General features: G+C 38.9%; 2 protein-coding genes across 3 annotated transcripts in view; one reads left to right on the forward strand and one right to left on the reverse strand.

Annotated features, from left to right (window-relative positions):
• LOC134744129 (uncharacterized protein CG5098-like) overlaps positions 1-8,701 on the forward strand; it is a 30,479-nt gene extending 21,778 nt beyond the window's left edge. The window contains exon 13 of the mRNA XM_063677826.1: positions 2,673-8,701. Within this exon, the coding sequence (XP_063533896.1) occupies positions 2,673-2,854 (182 nt within the window). The 3' untranslated portion in view covers positions 2,855-8,701. The remainder of the gene's footprint in view (positions 1-2,672) is intronic.
• An 8-nt stretch (positions 8,702-8,709) lies between these two features.
• On the reverse strand, positions 8,710-18,850 carry LOC134744128 (diphthine methyltransferase). Of its 2 annotated transcripts, XM_063677825.1 has the most exons (7): positions 18,611-18,850; positions 18,225-18,422; positions 12,596-12,725; positions 11,344-11,796; positions 10,518-10,653; positions 9,923-10,077; positions 8,710-9,157 (listed from the first exon to the last, which is right to left on the reverse strand). In XM_063677825.1, the coding sequence occupies exons 2-7, from the start codon at positions 18,414-18,416 to the stop codon at positions 9,003-9,005; spliced, it is 1,221 nt and encodes a 406-aa protein (XP_063533895.1). In that variant the 5' UTR covers positions 18,417-18,422; positions 18,611-18,850; the 3' UTR covers positions 8,710-9,002. The 2 variants fall into 2 exon arrangements, with proteins under 2 accessions (XP_063533895.1, XP_063533894.1); XM_063677824.1 differs by lacking the exon at positions 18,225-18,422.
• Positions 18,851-19,415: the final 565 nt, after the last annotated feature.

Raw genomic sequence — 19,415 nt, forward strand, 5'->3', positions numbered from 1 at the left:
GAATGTGTGAGTTTAGCGACACTGGTTTTCATACTAAATAGGAGTCATTTCACATCCACTAGTTTATTAATTCGTGGTGATGACCTCTTTGAATACGGGGAATGCTATTAGACGCTTCTTTACTATTGCGAGCGTACACTCTATCATTTTGTTTATTACAGTTTTCTTCTATGTCAAAAATTTTCTCGTCCGAAAACAGTATACAACGGTGCTTATTTTTAGCGTACTTCTTCAATAAAGCTTTCAAGCCTTAAAGCTTTAAGCCGACCATTGAGAAGATGGCCAGTTTTTCGTTTATAAGCACGAAGTCTCAGGTCTTGATTAAGCACTCTTTTCACCGTGTTTTTGCTCAAACCCATCTGGAGGGCCATAACTTTTTGTTTCCTAGCGGGATTTCTGGCAATGCGTGCCCTAATTGCTTGTACAACCGCTGGAGTCCTAGCTGTACGCGGACGACCGCTTCTTTTCTTGTCATTTAAACTAGAGACCTCACTGTATCTTTCTATGGTACGATACACAAATCTTAGAGATAATTTTAAATTTTCAAGTAGCTTAAAAATTTTAGTCGGCGAGTGACCACAACGATATAGTGCAATTATTGCGGTACGGCTATCTTTAAGCGTCCACTCCATGTTGAAGAAAACAGAAAATTGCAAAATTATACTACTCAAATATTTAATAAAGATTCGAAATTCAAATGCAGAACGGTTTTTGTTTTAGGAGTTCCAAATTTAAATTTTAAAGGCCAGTGACAGAACTTATGAGCCGACTAGGTAGTAGCGGGCGGCTCCGCCTGGCTGCACGAGGCTTGTGCAGTGTGGGCGCCCGGACTACTCGCCGCCGGCGCCAGGCTCTGGGGACTCGCCAGTAAGTATTATAGTAGCGGGCGGCTCCGCCTGGCTGCACGAGGCTTGTGCAGTGTGGGCGCCCGGACTACTCGCCGCCGGCGCCAGGCTCTGGGGACTCGCCAGTAAGTATTATAGTAGCGGGCGGCTCCGCCTGGCTGCACGAGGCTTGTGCAGTGTGGGCGCCCGGACTACTCGCCGCCGGCGCCAGGCTCTGGGGACTCGCCAGTAAGTATTATAGTAGCGGGCGGCTCCGCCTGGCTGCACGAGGCTTGTGCAGTGTGGGCGCCCGGACTACTCGCCGCCGGCGCCAGGCTCTGGGGACTCGCCAGTAAGTATTATAGTAGCGGGCGGCTTGTGCAGTGTGGGCGCCCGGACTACTCGCTGCCGGCGCCAGGCTCTGGGGACTCGCCAGTAAGTATTATAGTAGCGGGCGGCTCCGCCTGGCTGCACGAGGCTTGTGCAGTGTGGGCGCCCGGACTACTCGCCGCCGGCGCCAGGCTCTGGGGACTCGCCAGTAAGTATTATAGTAGCGGGCGACTTGTGCAGTGTGGGCGCCCGGACTACTCGCCGCCGGCGCCAGGCTCTGGGGACTCGCCAGTAAGTATTATAGTAGCGGGCGGCTTGTGCAGTGTGGGCGCCCGGACTACTCGCCGCCGGCGCCAGGCTCTGGGGACTCGCCAGTAAGTATTATAGTAGCGGGCGGCTTGTGCAGTGTGGGCGCCCGGACTACTCGCCGCCGGCGCCAGGCTCTGGGGACTCGCCAGTAAGTATTATAGTAGCGGGCGGCTTGTGCAGTGTGGGCGCCCGGACTACTCGCCGCCGGCGCCAGGCTCTGGGGACTCGCCAGTAAGTATTATAGTAGCGGGCGGCTTGTGCAGTGTGGGCGCCCGGACTACTCGCCGCCGGCGCCAGGCTCTGGGGACTCGCCAGTAAGTATTATAGTAGCGGGCGGCTCCGCCTGGCTGCACGAGGCTTGTGCAGTGTGGGCGCCCGGACTACTCGCTGCCGGCGCCAGGCTCTGGGGACTCGCCAGTAAGTATTATAGTCGAGGATCTAAGGGGAAGAAGGATCATCAAGGTTATGACTCCCTTTCTGGCCTCTAGGCTGGATCTAGGACAACAGTAGATATTTCGTTGAAACTCTAAAAAATAATAAGAATTTAACCATGTGACCCCTTGACTATAAAGCTTGATCCGCCCTGGGTAATATTTATCAGGTATAGTTTGGCAAGCCAATTTTTTCAGTAGAAAAAGGCGGCAAAAAGCGTAGGCGCTAAGAGATGACCCGGCATGCAAAGTTTTAATTTTAATTTCGCTCTCTCTTTATTGAAAAAATTGGTTTGTACTAAAATAGTAGTTATTTTAGGATGGCTATTCTTCCGAAAGGTGTAGAATAAAGTCGCTGTCACGTTTTACTTAGAAGTCGAAAGAATCAAGAGGAGGGTCGATCACTTCTAACCGTTAAGAGCATAACATTTATCTTAAGAGTTCCAGGAAGCCAGTTCCCGCCTTACAATCGAAGGTACTCTTTAATTTTGGTATAAGATACAAGACATTTATTGGTAAAAGTTAATGTTTTACAGGTCAGTAAAATAGGTAGGTACATAGTAGGTACAACATTTCTAGAGTAAGTATTTATGTCACTTAAACTTAATTATTATTAAATAAAACATATTTTAAGCAAAGCAGGTTCGTAAACAGTAGACAATAGGGTCGCATATGGCTTAACAAGTCGTCATTTTAATTCATAAGGTATAAATTTGCTTATATGGCATGGTTCAGTTCTGTAATGATATATAATGTTTCCTCGTTGCTCACTGCCCAGGCGCGGTGTGGTCGTGCCGCGCCACGCGCTGCGCGGTGTGCGGCGGCGGCGGCGCGGGGCTGGCGTGCAGCGCGCGCGCCTGCCGCGCATGCGCACACGCGCCCTGCGCGCGCAGCCACGCCTGGACGCTCGACCACGACCTGTTCCGCGCCACCTGCCCGAGGCACACCCCGCCCAGCTAAGGGCGCGGGGGGGTCGGTCGACCGAGTGCGGCTACGGGAACGGGAACGGGAACGGGAACCTAGTGATGTGCAGTGGAACATATGGTGCGGAGGGACGTTCGACTTATTGAGAGATACGACTTTGCGTATGGAGGTGCGGCCCGTTAGGCCAAAAAGTGTGACCCCGCTTCGATCGAGAGGCCGCGTGCGCGAGCTCCCGCTGCCGCGAGAGGCCGGGAGCGGGGTCCCTTGTTCGATAAATTAATACTACAATGTATAGCATAGCGGCAAATCTAGGAGAATTAAATGCTAAAAAACGCGTCGTTCTCTTATGGAAAAATGAAGCTTCTGTAAGCTTTACAAAACATTTTTATATTCATTCCTACTTCTACTTAGTTCTATTAAAATAAAATCAAAATAAAACCATGAATGTCAAAATTCTGTAAAAAAATATATGTAACAAAACGCGGCAGGTCCGCATGGCAACCGCTCCGTTTCAGGTATTACATTACGCTTAGCTTTTTAAATTATGACTATTTATGACGCGCCGCACCTCACTCGACATCTACTTTATACCAAACTCAAGTATCCAGTCAAACTTGAATATGGTACCACCTATTGAGTGCAGTTAACTTACAAGCCTACTTTCGGTAATAGTACATTACTATAGAGGCCGGGAAACGAAGGGTTGCAGGGCAAGTAGATATAGACGGCCGAGCGTAGCGAGGACGACAGGGATACGCGGCCGGCAACCCCGTTTCTCGTCTGAGATTTGCATAGTGCTTTTCTCAAACTTGCAATGAAATATCCATAGGCTACGGTGGCCAAAATCGAGAAAAAACTGTCTAATAACTGAATTTAGCTTGAGCAAGTCGCAGGGCCTCATGAGTTACGAGAAGGTGTCGTTGACCAACCCGCGGCTGCTGCTTAAAAAGAAAGAAGATCGCTTTACAGGCAGGTGTGTTTAGGCTGTATGAAATTCCTTTACATAACATCTTCACTCATCGCACCGGACCGTAGTAATTACGGACCTAATTTGAAGTAAGTCATGTCAACATTTCACTGCAAGTTTGAGAAAAGATGTTTTACTGAATGAGTACTCTGAACATGTTTAGTTTAAGTGAGCTTAAGTGACGAATTCGCTTGCGCGCAACTCTTGTGATATGATTTTACTGCAACTTATGATTGCCCTTTTGATGTATTTATGTCTTAGACTTTATTTTTGCGCCCTTTTTTATTTTAATTAAGTTTTTTGTAAATTTGGAAAGTACTCATATCTGATGATGGAATCTCTGTTACCTATGATTTGACGTTGTCGTCAATATTTATTAGAGGGATGGTTCCGATATTAGCTTTGCACCGTTTAAGGTGTGTTTAGGTGTATAAGTACATCTAGATACAGTGGTAAATGTAAGCAAATTATGTAATGCCAGTATTGAGTGTGCTTTGTGAGAAGTTATGTGTATTGCAGTAGTATCTTAAAAAGACATTATTATGAATATTGCTACATTGTAAAAGCTTTATAAATGATAACAAAAAAACCGGCCAAGTGCGAGTCGGACTCACGCACGAAGGGTTCCGTACCATTACGGAAAAAAACAGCAAACAAATCACGTTTGTTGTATGGGAGCCCCATTTAAATATTTATATTATTCTGTTTTTGGTATTTGTTGTTATAGCGGCAACAGAAATACATCATAACATTTAAAACTTTCGCGGTTTGAACACATACTAAATCACATTTAAAAACGGGTCTATCGCGATTTTATTTTGTTACCTTTATTTACCGACGTTTCGACACAGGTTTCACTGGTCGTGGTCGCGGCTAACTGACGTCCCAGCAAAATGTCAAAACAGAGATTTGTGTGACTACCCCACGAAAAGTGCATTTAAAGTTTGAGGTAGACATCACATTTTCAAACCAACCCACTACACATAAAAGTTAATTATTGTCAATAGTCCGACACACAACACTCACAACATCCGCGCACACATCCGAAGATAGATCCCTTGGCTTTAACTTCTGGATCACTGGTCCCCAAGTTGCCGATAAGTTAAAAATCTTCCCTATTAAAATTTCTGGGGTGCTTCTTGATTTCAATCGCTTCTCGCACAACTCGAGGATAATAATGATAATAATAATAGAATAATTTAAATAGGGGGGGGATAATTTTAATAGGGAAGATGGTTTTAACTTATCGGCAACTTGGGGACCAGTGATCCAGAAGTTAAAGCCAAGGGATCTATCTTCGGATGTGTGCGCGGATGTTGTGAGTGTTGTGTGGCGGACTATTGACAATAATTAACTTTTATGTGTAGTGGGTGGTTTGAAAATGTGATTTCTACCTCAAACTTTAAATGCACTTTTCGTGGGGTAGTCACACAAATCTCTGTTTTGACATTTTGCTGGGACGTCAGTTAGCCGCGACCACGACCAGTGAAACCTGTGTCGAAACGACGGTATATAAAGGTAACAAAATAAATTCGCGATAGACCCGTTTCTAAATGTGATTTAATAGAAATACATCATTTCTGAAAATTTCAACTGTCTAGCTATCACGGTTCATGAGATACAGCCTGGTGACAGACAGACAGACGGACAGCGGAGTCTTAGTAATAGGGTCCCGTTTTTACCCTTTGGGTACGGAACCCTAAAAACAGACAAGATGTTAAACAATGTGTGATTTGACATTCTATTTAATGTATTTTTCAAATAACTACTGTAATTTATAATCATTGAGCTACCAAGCCACAGTAGAAGCATCATAAGCAGCAACCTCACTTCAAACAAAACTTTACCTACCTGATTATACCTTGTATGGAGTATACTGTTTTTGCTGCGTCTACTGTGATTACGCTAAGTCTACTGCCGTTTGATCCGTAAGCAATAAAACATTTTTTTTTAAACGTTTTATGAGCCAGTGGCTGTGTTCTTGATGAGGTATCATGGCCGTCGATGCTAAGCGAGGAGCTTCTACAACTGCGATACAAAACTATTCAACGTCCTGTAAAAAACCTGAACAAATGCCATATAACTAGCAGTACTTGTACAGTCATTATGTAAGTCCATAAACATTATGTAATTATTATAATAAAAATATCTGGGGATAAAATATGATGGATCGGGCATTAAAATATGTGCACTACAATGATTACTACGTTATTTCTTCAAGGCAGCTATGCTTCACTTTGATAATACTTTGTTTAAAACTGGTTGGTTATATCTATGCCTTTTTTTTTTCTTTTCAATCTTATATTCTCAATTCCGAGATTTACATTAATTCTCTGACTATAGACGCAGCCTCTAACTACCATCTCCCATACTCCTCGCTTCGCTCGTCGCCTCATTTCACCCATAGACCTTTGTTACGATTAAATGCATGTATAGACAATTTGTAGATAATGTTAACATAATATATTATCCAATTTTCGGAATCCGGAAAAATATGTACAGAATATTTTACATATACATTAAAATTTAACAGTGAATAGGTGTAATTTTTTTAGTAATCGGAATTTTAGAATTATGTAAATACTATTGTCCCTTTAGGATGACTAGGACTGTAAATATAGTTGTAATGTAAATAGCAGTTATCGTGAGGACATCGGGACACCTATCGAAGGTATATTTAGCAAATGGAACAGTATTGCAGGCAACTATGAGGTTTACATTATTTGTGGCTTTCAACTGCGGCCTTGGCTATGATGGAGGTATAACGACCATAATATAATTATCTTATTAATTTACTTAGCTGTTGTAACTTGTAACATACGCGCTCGAAAGGAATAATTGTGTAGAAAATACTATTTAAAAAATTGTACCGTATTGTACTTTCAACAAAACACGTATTTCAGCAAATTAAAAATTCAATTTAATAATGAAATAGGTACAAAGTCATTGTAATAACTATCCAAAATGTGTTGTGCACAACTATTGATTTATATTATATATATAGAAAGTATTACCGATATTCATCATGTCATGATCTTTTAAATATTATTACAATCTTTACGTAGTTTTTTTTTCAAGTGGCTCTTCCGAACTTGTAAAACGTTCCAAATATGTAAACCTCATCTAATACCTATCAACAAGGCCAGAGAACTGGCAGGTATTCCTGCTTATGATATTTTACGGTTCGGTTATAAGTTATTAATTAGACATAAACGGGTGAATCAACTTTTAGAACACTGATTCCGTGCTTTAGACTCCCTAGCAAAGAAAAATCGATTTTTCAAAAACCATGTTGATTTTTTTTTACTTTTTTGTTTACATGGTCATTATTAGATCCATAAGTATTAATTTACACAATAAAATTAACAACTTGATCAGATAAAAGTTACATTGTAATAACATGGTTTTTGAAAAATCGATTTTTCTTTGCTAGGACACGAAACCAAGTGTTGTAAAAGTTGATTCACCCAAACACATATCTAAAAAAAGACATAAAACTAAAAAGTCATTATTTATCAACCACTTTATAATTATTAGGATACTGTTGTTAGATAATATTTCGATATTTATACACATGCATCGAATCTTCATCATACACCGTAAAATATTGAGTGGAAAAATAATTGCCATGTTCTATCCTTGTTGCTGGGGCCATAAAAAACGTTCGCATAGACGTGTAACAAGGCAGTGATATTATATAACTAATAATATTATAAATGCGTTACATTCGTGTAATGTTATATTTTATGTACACCATACAACTTTTCAGTTGCCATTTTAGTATCAAAACTAGTCTAATGTTAGTATCTTGTGATTTATAAAAATTATAAAAAAAATCTGGGGTCTATTAATAATACAATTATCTTTTAGCTTCATATAGGTATGTCGATCATATATTGTTGAGAATAAATTAAATACACAGTTATGTGTAGTGATTCTGATTATACTTAATGGTTATTTGTACCAAGAATTTTACGCTTAAAATGTAACTGAAATACCTGAAATTGTGTACGCTGTTTGATTTTGAATGTAATTATTTGAAACCTAGCGTTATGTGAAACATAAAGATTGAATTCAATCTCTTTGGCGAGAAATGTTGACGCAGGTAACAAACAATGTAATTATAATGAAAATGTGAACAAACGTAAGCCTAAGTAAAAATAACTTAAAATATAAATCATGTTGTATTTTAATCAAAAACACAGCATTCAGGGAATCAAATCATTTGGTATTCAGAAATGAATATAATAAGAGATTTTTTACAGTCTTAATTTATTATATTAACAAACATTTAAAACATGACTTAAATAATACATAAAACGTAGTCGTGATTCATTCCCAGTAAAGTATACATTTTAATTTGATCGTTTTGAATAAAATATAATTTATTATCAGGCAACTAAGGCCTATAGATACATACCTCACAAACTAACTTACATACAATAATACAAATCTAACTAAAGCAAAACGTGGGCATTTTTATAGAATAGATATTTTAATATGTAAAATAATTGCGTGGTGGCATAAATACGCCAGGAATTGGCAAGACAATTTCATCAAAATCAAACGCGTAATCAAAATGGAAGGCTATTTCGTATAAGAGGGTACGAGCTATCATAGCGTGCGCGCGCGCTTCATAAATTAATCATGTACTTTAATTCCAAGGATAGGACATAGACTGTATTTAGTAAAAAATATTAAGGTACAAATTTACGGTAGGGAGATCTGGCCAGTTAGAATTTTTAAAATTTACGAAGCAATGTACGGATAGCTACCCAAAGCCTTGGTTTTTGTAAATGGTGTAAGATTTTTTTTTCACTTACGGCAAATGATTACTTTATTAAGTATGTAATTGTTATAAATTATATTTATCATGACATTATAAGCAAATTGAAATACAACATGTTTAAAATGAACCTTTATTTTATTACTGACATGACTCAAAGTAAGACTAGTGACGGAACCCTAAACAGCGGACTATGTCCACTAGTTACCACCAAGTTTGTTACTAGTGGTACATAACAACTGGGATTTTTTCCCACCTATCCCCAGCGGTAACATCTGAGAAAAACAATCCCAGTAGTTACCACCAACTCACTTGGTGATAACTAGTAGAATTTTTTATTCCCAGTTCAATGTTCACACCAAAAATTGTTAATTTGTTACCACAGGTAACTAGTGGGAATAACCCTAAAAAGCGAAAGCCAGTATTAAAAATCAGTTCTCAATATCAACCTTGCCTACATGCATGCTGCAATCATAGAAAGAACAAGTGGCCACTGTTCTAGATTTGTCAAACTTCCAGTCTGCTCCGTACGCTATGCTCTCATGTTCCATGTATTCACACAAAACGGAGATGGAGTCTGTCACACCTGTAAAAACAAATATATTGTATGTACTAAGTATGTTATTTGTTCTTGTAAGTCTTTCCACAGAACCCATATCGTCTATTTTTTATGGTATCGCGCTCTTGGCGCAATACTTATCAATTTGATACCATACTAGATGGACCATAATAATTTGTTGTTGCAGCAAATACAAATATTTAAAAAATGTTGCATAGAATGTCGGATGGCGTTCATCACGCGCATTTTGCTGTTTCAGAGGAATTTATTTTCGCGAACGCTCGAACTATGGAATGTAGGTTCTTTATGCCGAGGCTTTCTCGAGGGTCTACTGAATGAGGTTCTTTAAAAAAAACAGTAAAGTTTCAGCAAAGGGCATGAGATATCTGGAGTTGTAGGCATCCATAGCCTCCGGTAACTGGTTGCCTAAGGCGTTGTATGAAAAAAGATACGTTTAAAATGATCACTGATCATATTGTAACAACGCCGTCAACACTATAAACTGACAATTTGTAAACCTTATCGCAAAGACATAAGGTCTCTAATCTTTGATCGTATTTATATCTAAAACTTTTTAAAATGTTTCTTTGATGTCTGATCGTATTCATACCTAGACCTCTGAAGCCCACATACATGCAAGCCGCTAGAACAGTGGTAGGGTTGCGGGGATGATACTTGAGTCTCCAAATGCCGCATTTCACTGCCGTCTCGGTGAAGCAGCGCTTTAGGCTCCTGGTGTCCCAGAGATGGACTTTTTAAAAGGTACCTACTTTTCTTTGATCGTATTCATACCTAGAACTCTGAAGCCCCCATACATGCAGGCCGCTAGCACATTTGTAGGACTGCTGGGATGATACTTGAGTCTCCAAACACCGCCGTTCACTGCGGTCTCGGTCAAGCAGCGCTTTAGGCTCCTGGTGTCCCAGAGACGGACTTTTTCGTCGTAACTGTAAAAATAGATAAAGATTTTTGCAAAATGTATCACTGAATAGAGTAAAATGTGGAAGCCTAGAAAAACCATGGATACTGTAAGCCCTTATTTATTTTGTTCTAACATTACATTTTTTAAGCCATATGTCAACAGAGCAAAAATCGCCGTCCTAGCATTTTCAGAAGTATTACAACTAAGACTAGCGTCAGCAAAGCAGTTGTCACTGGTAGAATCAGGGGAGTATTTACTCCAAAGGTAAAACGGGCCAGGGGCGGCGGGATGCGAAGTGTGACACAAGACGAACTGTAGGCTTAGCACAGAAGCGCCGCGAGATAGACTACCCGTCCCTCTCTTATGAATACAGGTAGAAAAAGACGGATACTCTTGTTTAGTTTTAGACGCCACTAGAATCTAGATAGAACGCTCGTAAATATATTGATTGGTATAGTCACAGACCTGCCCGTGATTAGTTGATGTTCAACGTCTAGTTGACTCCTGATGGAGGTAACACCTGCTTCGTGGCTGCGGTTCGTCATTACTGCCGCGTCAGGAACCCTGATGTCGTAGCTTTTGAATACACAATCATCTCCACCTATAAAATAAAGGTATCCTTAAGAGTATCTGTTTTTTTTGGCTGGAGTAAGTCCCAAAGAAATTAAATTAACAAATAATACTCAGAACAGCGCCATCTATCATGTGATTAGGCGGATCCACACAAAACGAGCCGCCTCGCGAAACAACTCGGTCTGTGTAGACAGTGTAGCCTCAGGCGAAGCAGCGCACTCGCGTTCGCAGCCGTACTGCCTCGGGCGAGGCACGTCTCCACCACAGACCGAGCTACTTCGCTCGACAATTTCGGCCGAGGCGCTCTCTCTGTGTGGACTCGCCTATTCTTAAAATGAACAAAAATATCATAAGATTAAGTTACTGCTTAAATAATATTGTTTTGGTGTATTTTTCTACCATCTACATACAAGAATTATATCTAGACCCACAGCCCTCCTTATGCTAAAAGGCGGTATCACAAAAACGAATGAACTGGAAATGGAACTATGATTAAGATTTAAGGTACTTATTTGCATTCAATCTTCAATTGAGATACCGCTTTTTAGCTCAGCAGGGCATCACGGCTGAGGAATAGATCTCGAGCATAACCCAGAGATGGCATTATTATCAGCATTACATTAGTACTCATCTTCAGAGATACTATACCATGGTCTACGGCTTCACATTCTCTTATTATACCATGCTCAGGTACCTTAATTTTAATATTTTTAATTACCCGAATACAACACGTCAGGGCTCCAATAATTGAATGCAGCTATCCACGCCTCAAAACCGTGACTCTTCCACGTCCGAACCCTCATCAAACCGCTTCCAACAATCTTAAAAACAGTCACATCACCTGCAGAACCACTCACAACAATCAATGGCTCGCCCGATTCCTTGTTCGTCGACCAATCAAGAGACAGCGCTAAAACGTCTTGACCAATCGAATCTTCGAGCCATAGCTTTAAATTGTAACCATCGTTTTCATACAGTTGGTATAGCTGAAGTGATCCTTCGGAGGTTACAACTGCGAGCACCGGGTGGTCTTGAATGGTATGATAGCACCATTTTTGGTCTAGTATGCCGGCGGTGTCGACTGATTGGACAGGACACAAATCGACTGTGTCTTGGTTGATTTGGAAGAGGTAGATCCTGCCAAGTCTTGTTTGTTTTTTCGTTTGCTGATCTAAAAATAATATTGTTGCAATCAAGACTCGCTTGCTAAGTGTAGCTAGAACATACTGAGAACATAACATGAACAATAAAAGTGGTCCTTCGAACCAGATTTCAAAAATGAACGAAACTTGTTGAAGAATATTGTTCTTATTTCCATAATTACTTTTCAAATGTTGTTAATTAAGTAGTATGACACATTCTCAAACACACAATCGCCTGTGTTTTTACTTATTCAGTTTTAGGGGATCGTCCATTAATTACATCACACGTTTAGGGGGAGGGAGGGGGTCAAGAAAATGTGTCATGTTGTGACAAGGGGGAGGGGGGGGGAGTCACTAACTGTGATGTCACTTTAACTTCATCACTAACCGAAATGTTTTTAATTTTTTTTTCATTCGTTGTAAAGTTAAATAACGAGTTTTTGGAACGATAATCGTTTTTATTCGTTAAATTTTCTTTCCTAATTGATTTTGTGTTATAAAATTGCTAATATTTCTGTTATGGAAAACATTTTGAAAAAAAAATAATAATACCTAATTAGAATTGCAGATTTCGTTGAAAACAAAATTGCCAAAAAATGTGACGTCACACCAAGGGTTTGCCAAATGTGACCAAGTGTGACAAGGAGGGGGGGAGGGATCAAAACCTAGAAATTCGTGTGACGTAATTAATGGATGACCCCTAGGTAAATCCTACTATTGCAGAAATCTCACTTAGATCTTTGAAACAGGCTATAAAACGTAATCAACTGGTTCAGAATGGGCATCAAATTTTTCATCACATCACAACCACAATATTGTATTTATTACCTTCGTCTTCTTTCTCGAGTTGGTAAGTGCCGCACACTAGCACATCGCGGTAGGGCTCCACGGGGCACCACTCGACGGAGTCCGCACTGTAGCCCGTGTTCCACCGCCATTTGGTGCTCCAAGACGCCATCTTAGGACGAAAGCCGTAGATGATACTAGCACAGAACAGAGTGGATAAGTATATTAGGTACAAAGATGTAAACGCAAAAAACACTAATCTCTGTGACAATTGTTTCATGTATTGAAAAACATAAAAACGCATAAAACAGGTGTCAATATTGTATAGCATTAAAACGAATCTGTACTATTTTAAACCCATTTATTAATATTAATATAATAAAAATATGCCCATACATGAATAAATACAGCCGACTAAAGCTATTTCTCATAAACTGTAATGAATTTAACATTTATTTCATAATTCTTTACATTTAATTTGCTAAAAATTTGTACTGTTTCATGGTTTACTTACAATTACTTTGAAAACTTTTATAATTCATAAAACAGCTAAAACGTACAGATCAATAGAAGACAAATATAAGTATGACATCGAATGGAAAGAAAAATACAGGAAAAATCTATCTATAAAAAATATTGAAATGGACTCGAATTACATTTAGTAAGTTTAACATTCAAGTAAGTACTTTATTCTTTAATGGTAACTTATTTTATATATTAAGACTATTTCGTAATTTCTCCTTACACTAGCGTTATATTAAAAGGTATACATTTCCGGTAGTTGGACCAAAATGTTACATCCAAATTAAAAAGGGACAATTGCTCACAACAGAGGCGCCTCCGGGTTAAGTCCAGAGACTGCAGAGAGGTTGAGGCAGTTTATTTTTGTTCTTATCATTAAGCCTCCGCTGTCCATTTATCTGTCAGCGTGCTGTTTCTCGTAAACCAAAATAGGTAAATGTAATTAATTCACCAATTGTTTTATATGAAAGTGTGAAACTTCTTACAGTGCGTGGTCCGTCACGGTAGGGTTTTAGTCTAACCTACGCGCCATGGAACTCATGGAAGGTGTTTGGTGATGGTGATTTAGTTTTGTTATCTATTCTGTAGTCGGACCCTATAGCCAGAGGCGCCCTCTGCAAAAAGCTTTTAGTTTTTAACATGCTTGTTAGTTTTCCAAATCGGTTACACCCTAATAAATGTAAATATTTCAATTTGTGTATGCATGTCGTCAACTCTCTTCTCTAACGAGGAAAAGATAACGCCTTGCTTTTTACTGGACGCAAGACTTTAAAATAAGCACCAAACCTAAAATGCAAGTAAAGGACATCAGATTTAAATTTAAAATTAGGGAACACAAACAAATTACAATCAAAGGGTAAAGGGTAAAGTTTAGAAGCAGCATTGAAAATTAAAATATGTACAACTTAATGCTAATAATTCAAAATTACCAAACAATGAGCACTTTATCTTACATAATGTTACTCTAATATGAGGTCACATGATTGCCTTTATAATGGTTATACATTTTCTGAGCAATACCAAGCAATACGTATGAGGAAAAATCATACGTAAAAATAATATCAGGTTATATTGCTCTTATAAAGATGTACCAAGGAATTAACTCATACTGGTCAAAGTCACAGATACAATACAAATGTTTTATAGTTTGGTTCTTTAGTCAATGGATATTGAAACTGAACCCAGTTTATAAACCTTACTAACAGTGTCTGGGCATCTACACTACGCACATAATTGTTTGAATTTTCAGGTCATTTTAAATATTGGTACATCATTGACACTCGGTACATTAGAATACTGTGAAAATCATCAAGGATTCTGAACTAATACTAGACATTTAATGTGACTTGACTTGATTCCAAGTCTCAAACTAGTTGTAATGAGTATCTTGTGGGCAGTTACATTAAGTGTAGTCCGTGAAGCAAGAATTGAGCCAACATTTATCAATGTGGAACTTTGGGTCAACTATTTAAAATGTCAATTAAATATGCCGCATTAGGGCGCAGTGAGTTCAGGGCCTATTCCGAACGCAGCTCGCTGAGCACTGAGCGGACAGCCGTGCGTGCCCGGGATATCATTGTTATTTAAAAAAAAAGTAATGTATGAGTTCGATCAAAAATAACATTACGCATTTCAGAAAGAGGAATATCTGTGTAGACATGCCACATGCCTTGGCCGCATTGCCTCGGGCGAGGCACGTCTCCACCGACCGAGCTGCTTCGCGCGACAATTTGCTCGCGAGGCGGCTCGCTCTGTGTGGACCCGCCTAATAGCTTTTGTAAACCTATGCGTTTGCGACCTATGTTCGTGATTTTTTTTCTAGAGAGCGAAAGTTGTTTAATTACTTAGGTTTCGAATCAATGAAGATACTAGAAAAAGGCCTCAATATTGCTTATAACATTTTTGTTAAACGGATTATGTTCTAAAAAAGCGCTATGGTTTTTCAAAAACTCTGAACCCACTGCACCTTAAAGCTGGCGAAGGATCTCAATCTGTGTAGAGTTACCTCGGCGGAGGCAAACCCACGTGCGGCCCGCAATGCGTCAGGGTAGGCACGTCTTCACAGACAGAGCTGTTTCGCACGGCAATTTCATCTCGAGGCGACTCGTTCTGTGTGAACTCGTCTAATAACAAAAATTATTTACTCAGTTTTTGCCCCACAGACTTCGTAACTAACTTATGGCTGCACTATTAACTTTAATATCATGAAACATCAACATCACAAAATACCAAAGGTGGTGTCTTAAAATATGCTTATTAAAGATTAATAATATTTTACTTTATATATTGTTTTGTCTGAGGTAGATGTTCACAATAAATGTTTCGATCACAGCCTGGCTTTTCAGGACAGCTATCTCTAACAGGTCTCTTTATAGCAGGGATGCCCAACCAGGTGGGCGTCCCCGAACCGGCAAGGTGTAGTGTACCTTACCGATAAAGAAAAGGGGGTATTCATAAATAAAAATCTTTGAGCCAAGAAGGGCTCGGCGAAAAAGGTTGGGGACCCCTGCCCTATTGGCTGTGCGCGACCGTGGCGCTTGCCTGGCGGCTATGGGACACATTAGTTATTTTGATATTAAATAATGTCAAATAGTATGAAATTTAGAGCCCAAGAAAGTTAACGCACTTCGCACGTCAATAACATAGTATGATATTGATAGACGATAGTTAAGGCGGGATTCCACTAGTGTGAGGCGCTGTGCCGCACGAGCATATTCAGTACAAAAATGCTTGTGCCGCACATGCTGTACACTGGTGGAATATGTTATCTTTTATTGTGTGTGTTTTTCTATCATAAGTATGTTAGCATTTTGTGAAAAGACCTGTAAGATTTTAAATAAAAGATATTGAAATAGAACATAAGCAACCCAAAAAATTAAGTCCTACTAATCTCAGAAACGAATTGTGCCATGAATACTATTTTGCTCTATCCTCTGCATTTTTGAATAAAAAAAATATTATATCTCGAGAAACAGTAATAAGAAAATTAAGTCTTGTTTAAAACAAATCTGTACATATTGCTTGATTATAGTCTGGCTGTGAGCAAGAACAAAGGTAATATGTAAGTTTTTGGCAAAAATTTTATTTTTGGTACAAGCTTTTATCACTGACTGTACTTTTCTTTCTCCAGGCAACTAATACTCATCGAGACAATTCTAACAACCCCAAACACAATTAGGTTGCGTTGTTTTATCAGAGAGTTCGTATGGCCACCTCCTGTCTCCATCATCCGATCAGCTTAATAGTACCATAATATTGCATTGTCACCCGACTTACAAATTTTCAACTTCATCGAAAACGGGGAAGTGGGTAAAATTTAACTTGACTACAGATACACAGACATACAACGGGAAAGGTATAAAAATATAAAACCTGTGATGATATTAGGGTTTTTAACTGATTGTTTTCACAGTCAGATAAACTGATTGTTGGCAGACTGTCAGTTTTGCATATTAAAAAGATAACAGATTCATTTGACAGTATAAAATGCGCGAGTCTTCCATCACTTCCTGAATTATCCTAAACTCCTAGGAACTTCTAAAATCTAGCCAAAGATGCAGAGGATCGGAGCTCTAAGATTGTATGTATAATATTTGTATTCTGTAATATAGATTCTATATTGTATTGGGAAACAACTGCCAATTGTTGTAACTTACTTACTATTCAACTAAACGGCTTTAAAAGAATCAATATCAATATGTTGCATTATGCTGTAAAATGTTCTATGTATACGTAAATTATATTCATTTGAGATTTAATTTGATGTAACTACATTAGTTTCAGGCTAAAGCACATACATTGTATTAAACGGGAAGTAAAGCTTGAACATTTGGAAATCTAGTTTCAAAGCTAGTCTGTGATTTACAGATGAATTTAATCCATTTGATTTTCTACCTTAATACAAACAAAACAAAGTCATTATTTAAAACAAGCTTTCTAATAGCATGATGCTTGTAATATTTACTTTATGACTGTTAATATAAGGTAGATAATCAAGTGGATAACCATATTTCAATCTGATATTAAAAATATGGGCTTTGTACAGTCAAGTGTAAAAATGTGGGTGCATACAACTTACTCGAAAATATGTCCCATAGTTCTTAATGACAAAAGAGCTATGGGACATATTTTTGAGTATGATGAGTGCATCCATATTTTTACACTTGACTGTACTATGACAAAGCAAGGTATCAGATTCTTCTCATCTTAGAACTTTCTATGGAGAAACGGTACCAGCATACCTGAGGAGTCCACGGGGGTTTATTTAACTCAGTTTGTATGTGCTTTGCCTATTTACTTTCAATACAGAAAATTTATATGTTATAATCACATTTTCAAAATAAATCTCTTAAATTTAGTCTAAGTACCCTGAATTATATTTTCTTTTTATTTCTAATAAATAAGACCCTAACTTTTATTATAGCAGCATTATTCTTATTCCTTATATAAATAAATTTGTGTTCTAGTCTTTCATGTATCAGATCTAACTTCCTTTTTTTGTATAATATTATCTTAGTATGAAACATATTATCCCAGATTGGAGGTACTATTGCAATTCAATTTTTTTTTGCAAATCTGTTAAATAGATTTTATAAAATAAGAAGAAAAAACGAGAGAATAAGAATAAGGCTGCAAAATTATATGACAGTTCTATTATCAATAAATGTTAGGGACACATTACCAGAAGAAATATTATTATTAGTATACTTGAGACTTACACTAATATACTTTGACTGCTGCATGAGCAATAAATAACTTTTTCAGAGCCAATTGGAGCCTTCAACACATATTTTTGACTACTTTGTTTCTCAAATTCACTTGTGCAAGATTATTCAACAACATACTCTTTGTTTCTTAAGGTTCACAATCCAATAACAGAGAGCTCGAGAAATTAAGCAGTCTCTATACTATATTGCAACTTTGTTGGCAGTTATACAAAGATTTGTTTCTGAGGTATGCTAAAATTGACTGTTGATGTTGAGATAGAGCTTTACTGTCGTGCAGAACGCTCTGTTTCAATCAAGCACTCCCTCACGAGAATACGCGCGTGCACGATCCCACGCTTCAGACGCTCTGCTGAGCTGCGGCTGCCTGAGTAACTTGGTCGCACCTCCTTACCCATCTCTTCTATAACAGCCAAAAGCTGCGCGTACTTCGAAGTCCCGTTATCCTTATCCTTCCCTATGGAAGATGGCGACGCCGCCGGCACCGTAGATATGGTAGCATGGCTGCTCCCGCCGTGACCCAAGTCTTTGTGCACGTTCTTACCGCTCATCGGTATCGCCGTAACCGTCACATCGCTCAGCTTCGACTCCACCGCCTGAATATCCATAGCCTCCATCACGCTCTGAAAATATAACGCCTATTAGCGACACAAAAGAAACCTAAAGAATTTGCTGAAGAAACGAAAACTTACCTAGCTAACTACCAACAGATAACACAATCGCGAATGAAAACACATTCCTTAAACACGTACGCGTAAATGTAAATAAATAACTGCTAACTACTCTAAAATGTAGATAATGTAGGACATACCTAGTCCAAGCACCTTCGGAGTCGGAGGCGACGAAAGAAATGGGCTAAAACCTAAAGCGGTTATAATGTATTCTAATGGAATGTGATATGTGTTTGGTAAAATAAAATGATTTAATACAGTTTTTCCTGTATTTTATTATTTCTGAAATAATAAACAACTCCACAAATTACCACCACATTGACAACACCTAATTTTTTTATTACTATAGGGCCGTCAGTGAACTCTGACTCGAAAATAATACAGCCAAAATTATGGGGGGCACCATGAATCTGGGCACAAATAGGTTTGTGATGTTATTTATTCCATATTTATTCATACAAAGTTAAAAATAAAGTTAATGTGAAAATTTATTAATGAAAAAAAAAAACCATTTCAAAAACCCTCCACACTCGTGCGCGAAACGCGGCTTCGCGCCCCGTAGTATGGAGCGGGCTAAAGGGCACTCCACACTCGTGCGCAAATCGCGGCGCGAAGCCGCGAACGCGAGTGTGGAGTCAAGTTCGCTAGTCAGCGAAACGGCTCCACACTCGCGTTCGCGTTCAAACAAATCGATTGGTTATATATAGTTGGTCAAGCAAATCTTGTCAGTAGAAAAAGGCGGCAAATTTAAAAAAATGTAGGCGCGAAGGGACATCGTCCCATAGAAAATTTGAATTTTGCGTCTTTTTCTACTGACAAGATTTGCTTGACCAACTATATTTGGTCAAACCAAATTATAAATAAGAAAAAATACTATACTCATCCTTTTCTTTGGGTGCTAGTACTAGTGTAAGACAAAGATAGTATGATTCTCTGTCTATGTTT

The sequence above is a fragment of the Cydia strobilella genome, chromosome 9 (genome assembly GCF_947568885.1).
Source record: "Cydia strobilella chromosome 9, ilCydStro3.1, whole genome shotgun sequence".
Classification (NCBI taxonomy): Eukaryota; Metazoa; Arthropoda; class Insecta; order Lepidoptera; family Tortricidae; genus Cydia; species Cydia strobilella.

Excerpts from the sequence above, each read along its gene's own strand:
- LOC134744128 (XM_063677825.1), bottom strand. The coding sequence starts at position 18,416 with ATGGAGGCTATGGATATTCAGGCGGTGGAGTCGAAGCTGAGCGATGTG. Across the intron at positions 12,726-18,224 it reads ATAACGGGACTTCGAAGTAC|ATGGCGTCTTGGAGCACCAA; the intron begins GCGCAGCTTTTG and ends TTTCGTCCTAAG. Across the intron at positions 10,654-11,343 it reads CCCTGACGTGTTGTATTCGG|GTGGAGATGATTGTGTATTC; the intron begins GTAATTAAAAAT and ends TTTATTTTATAG.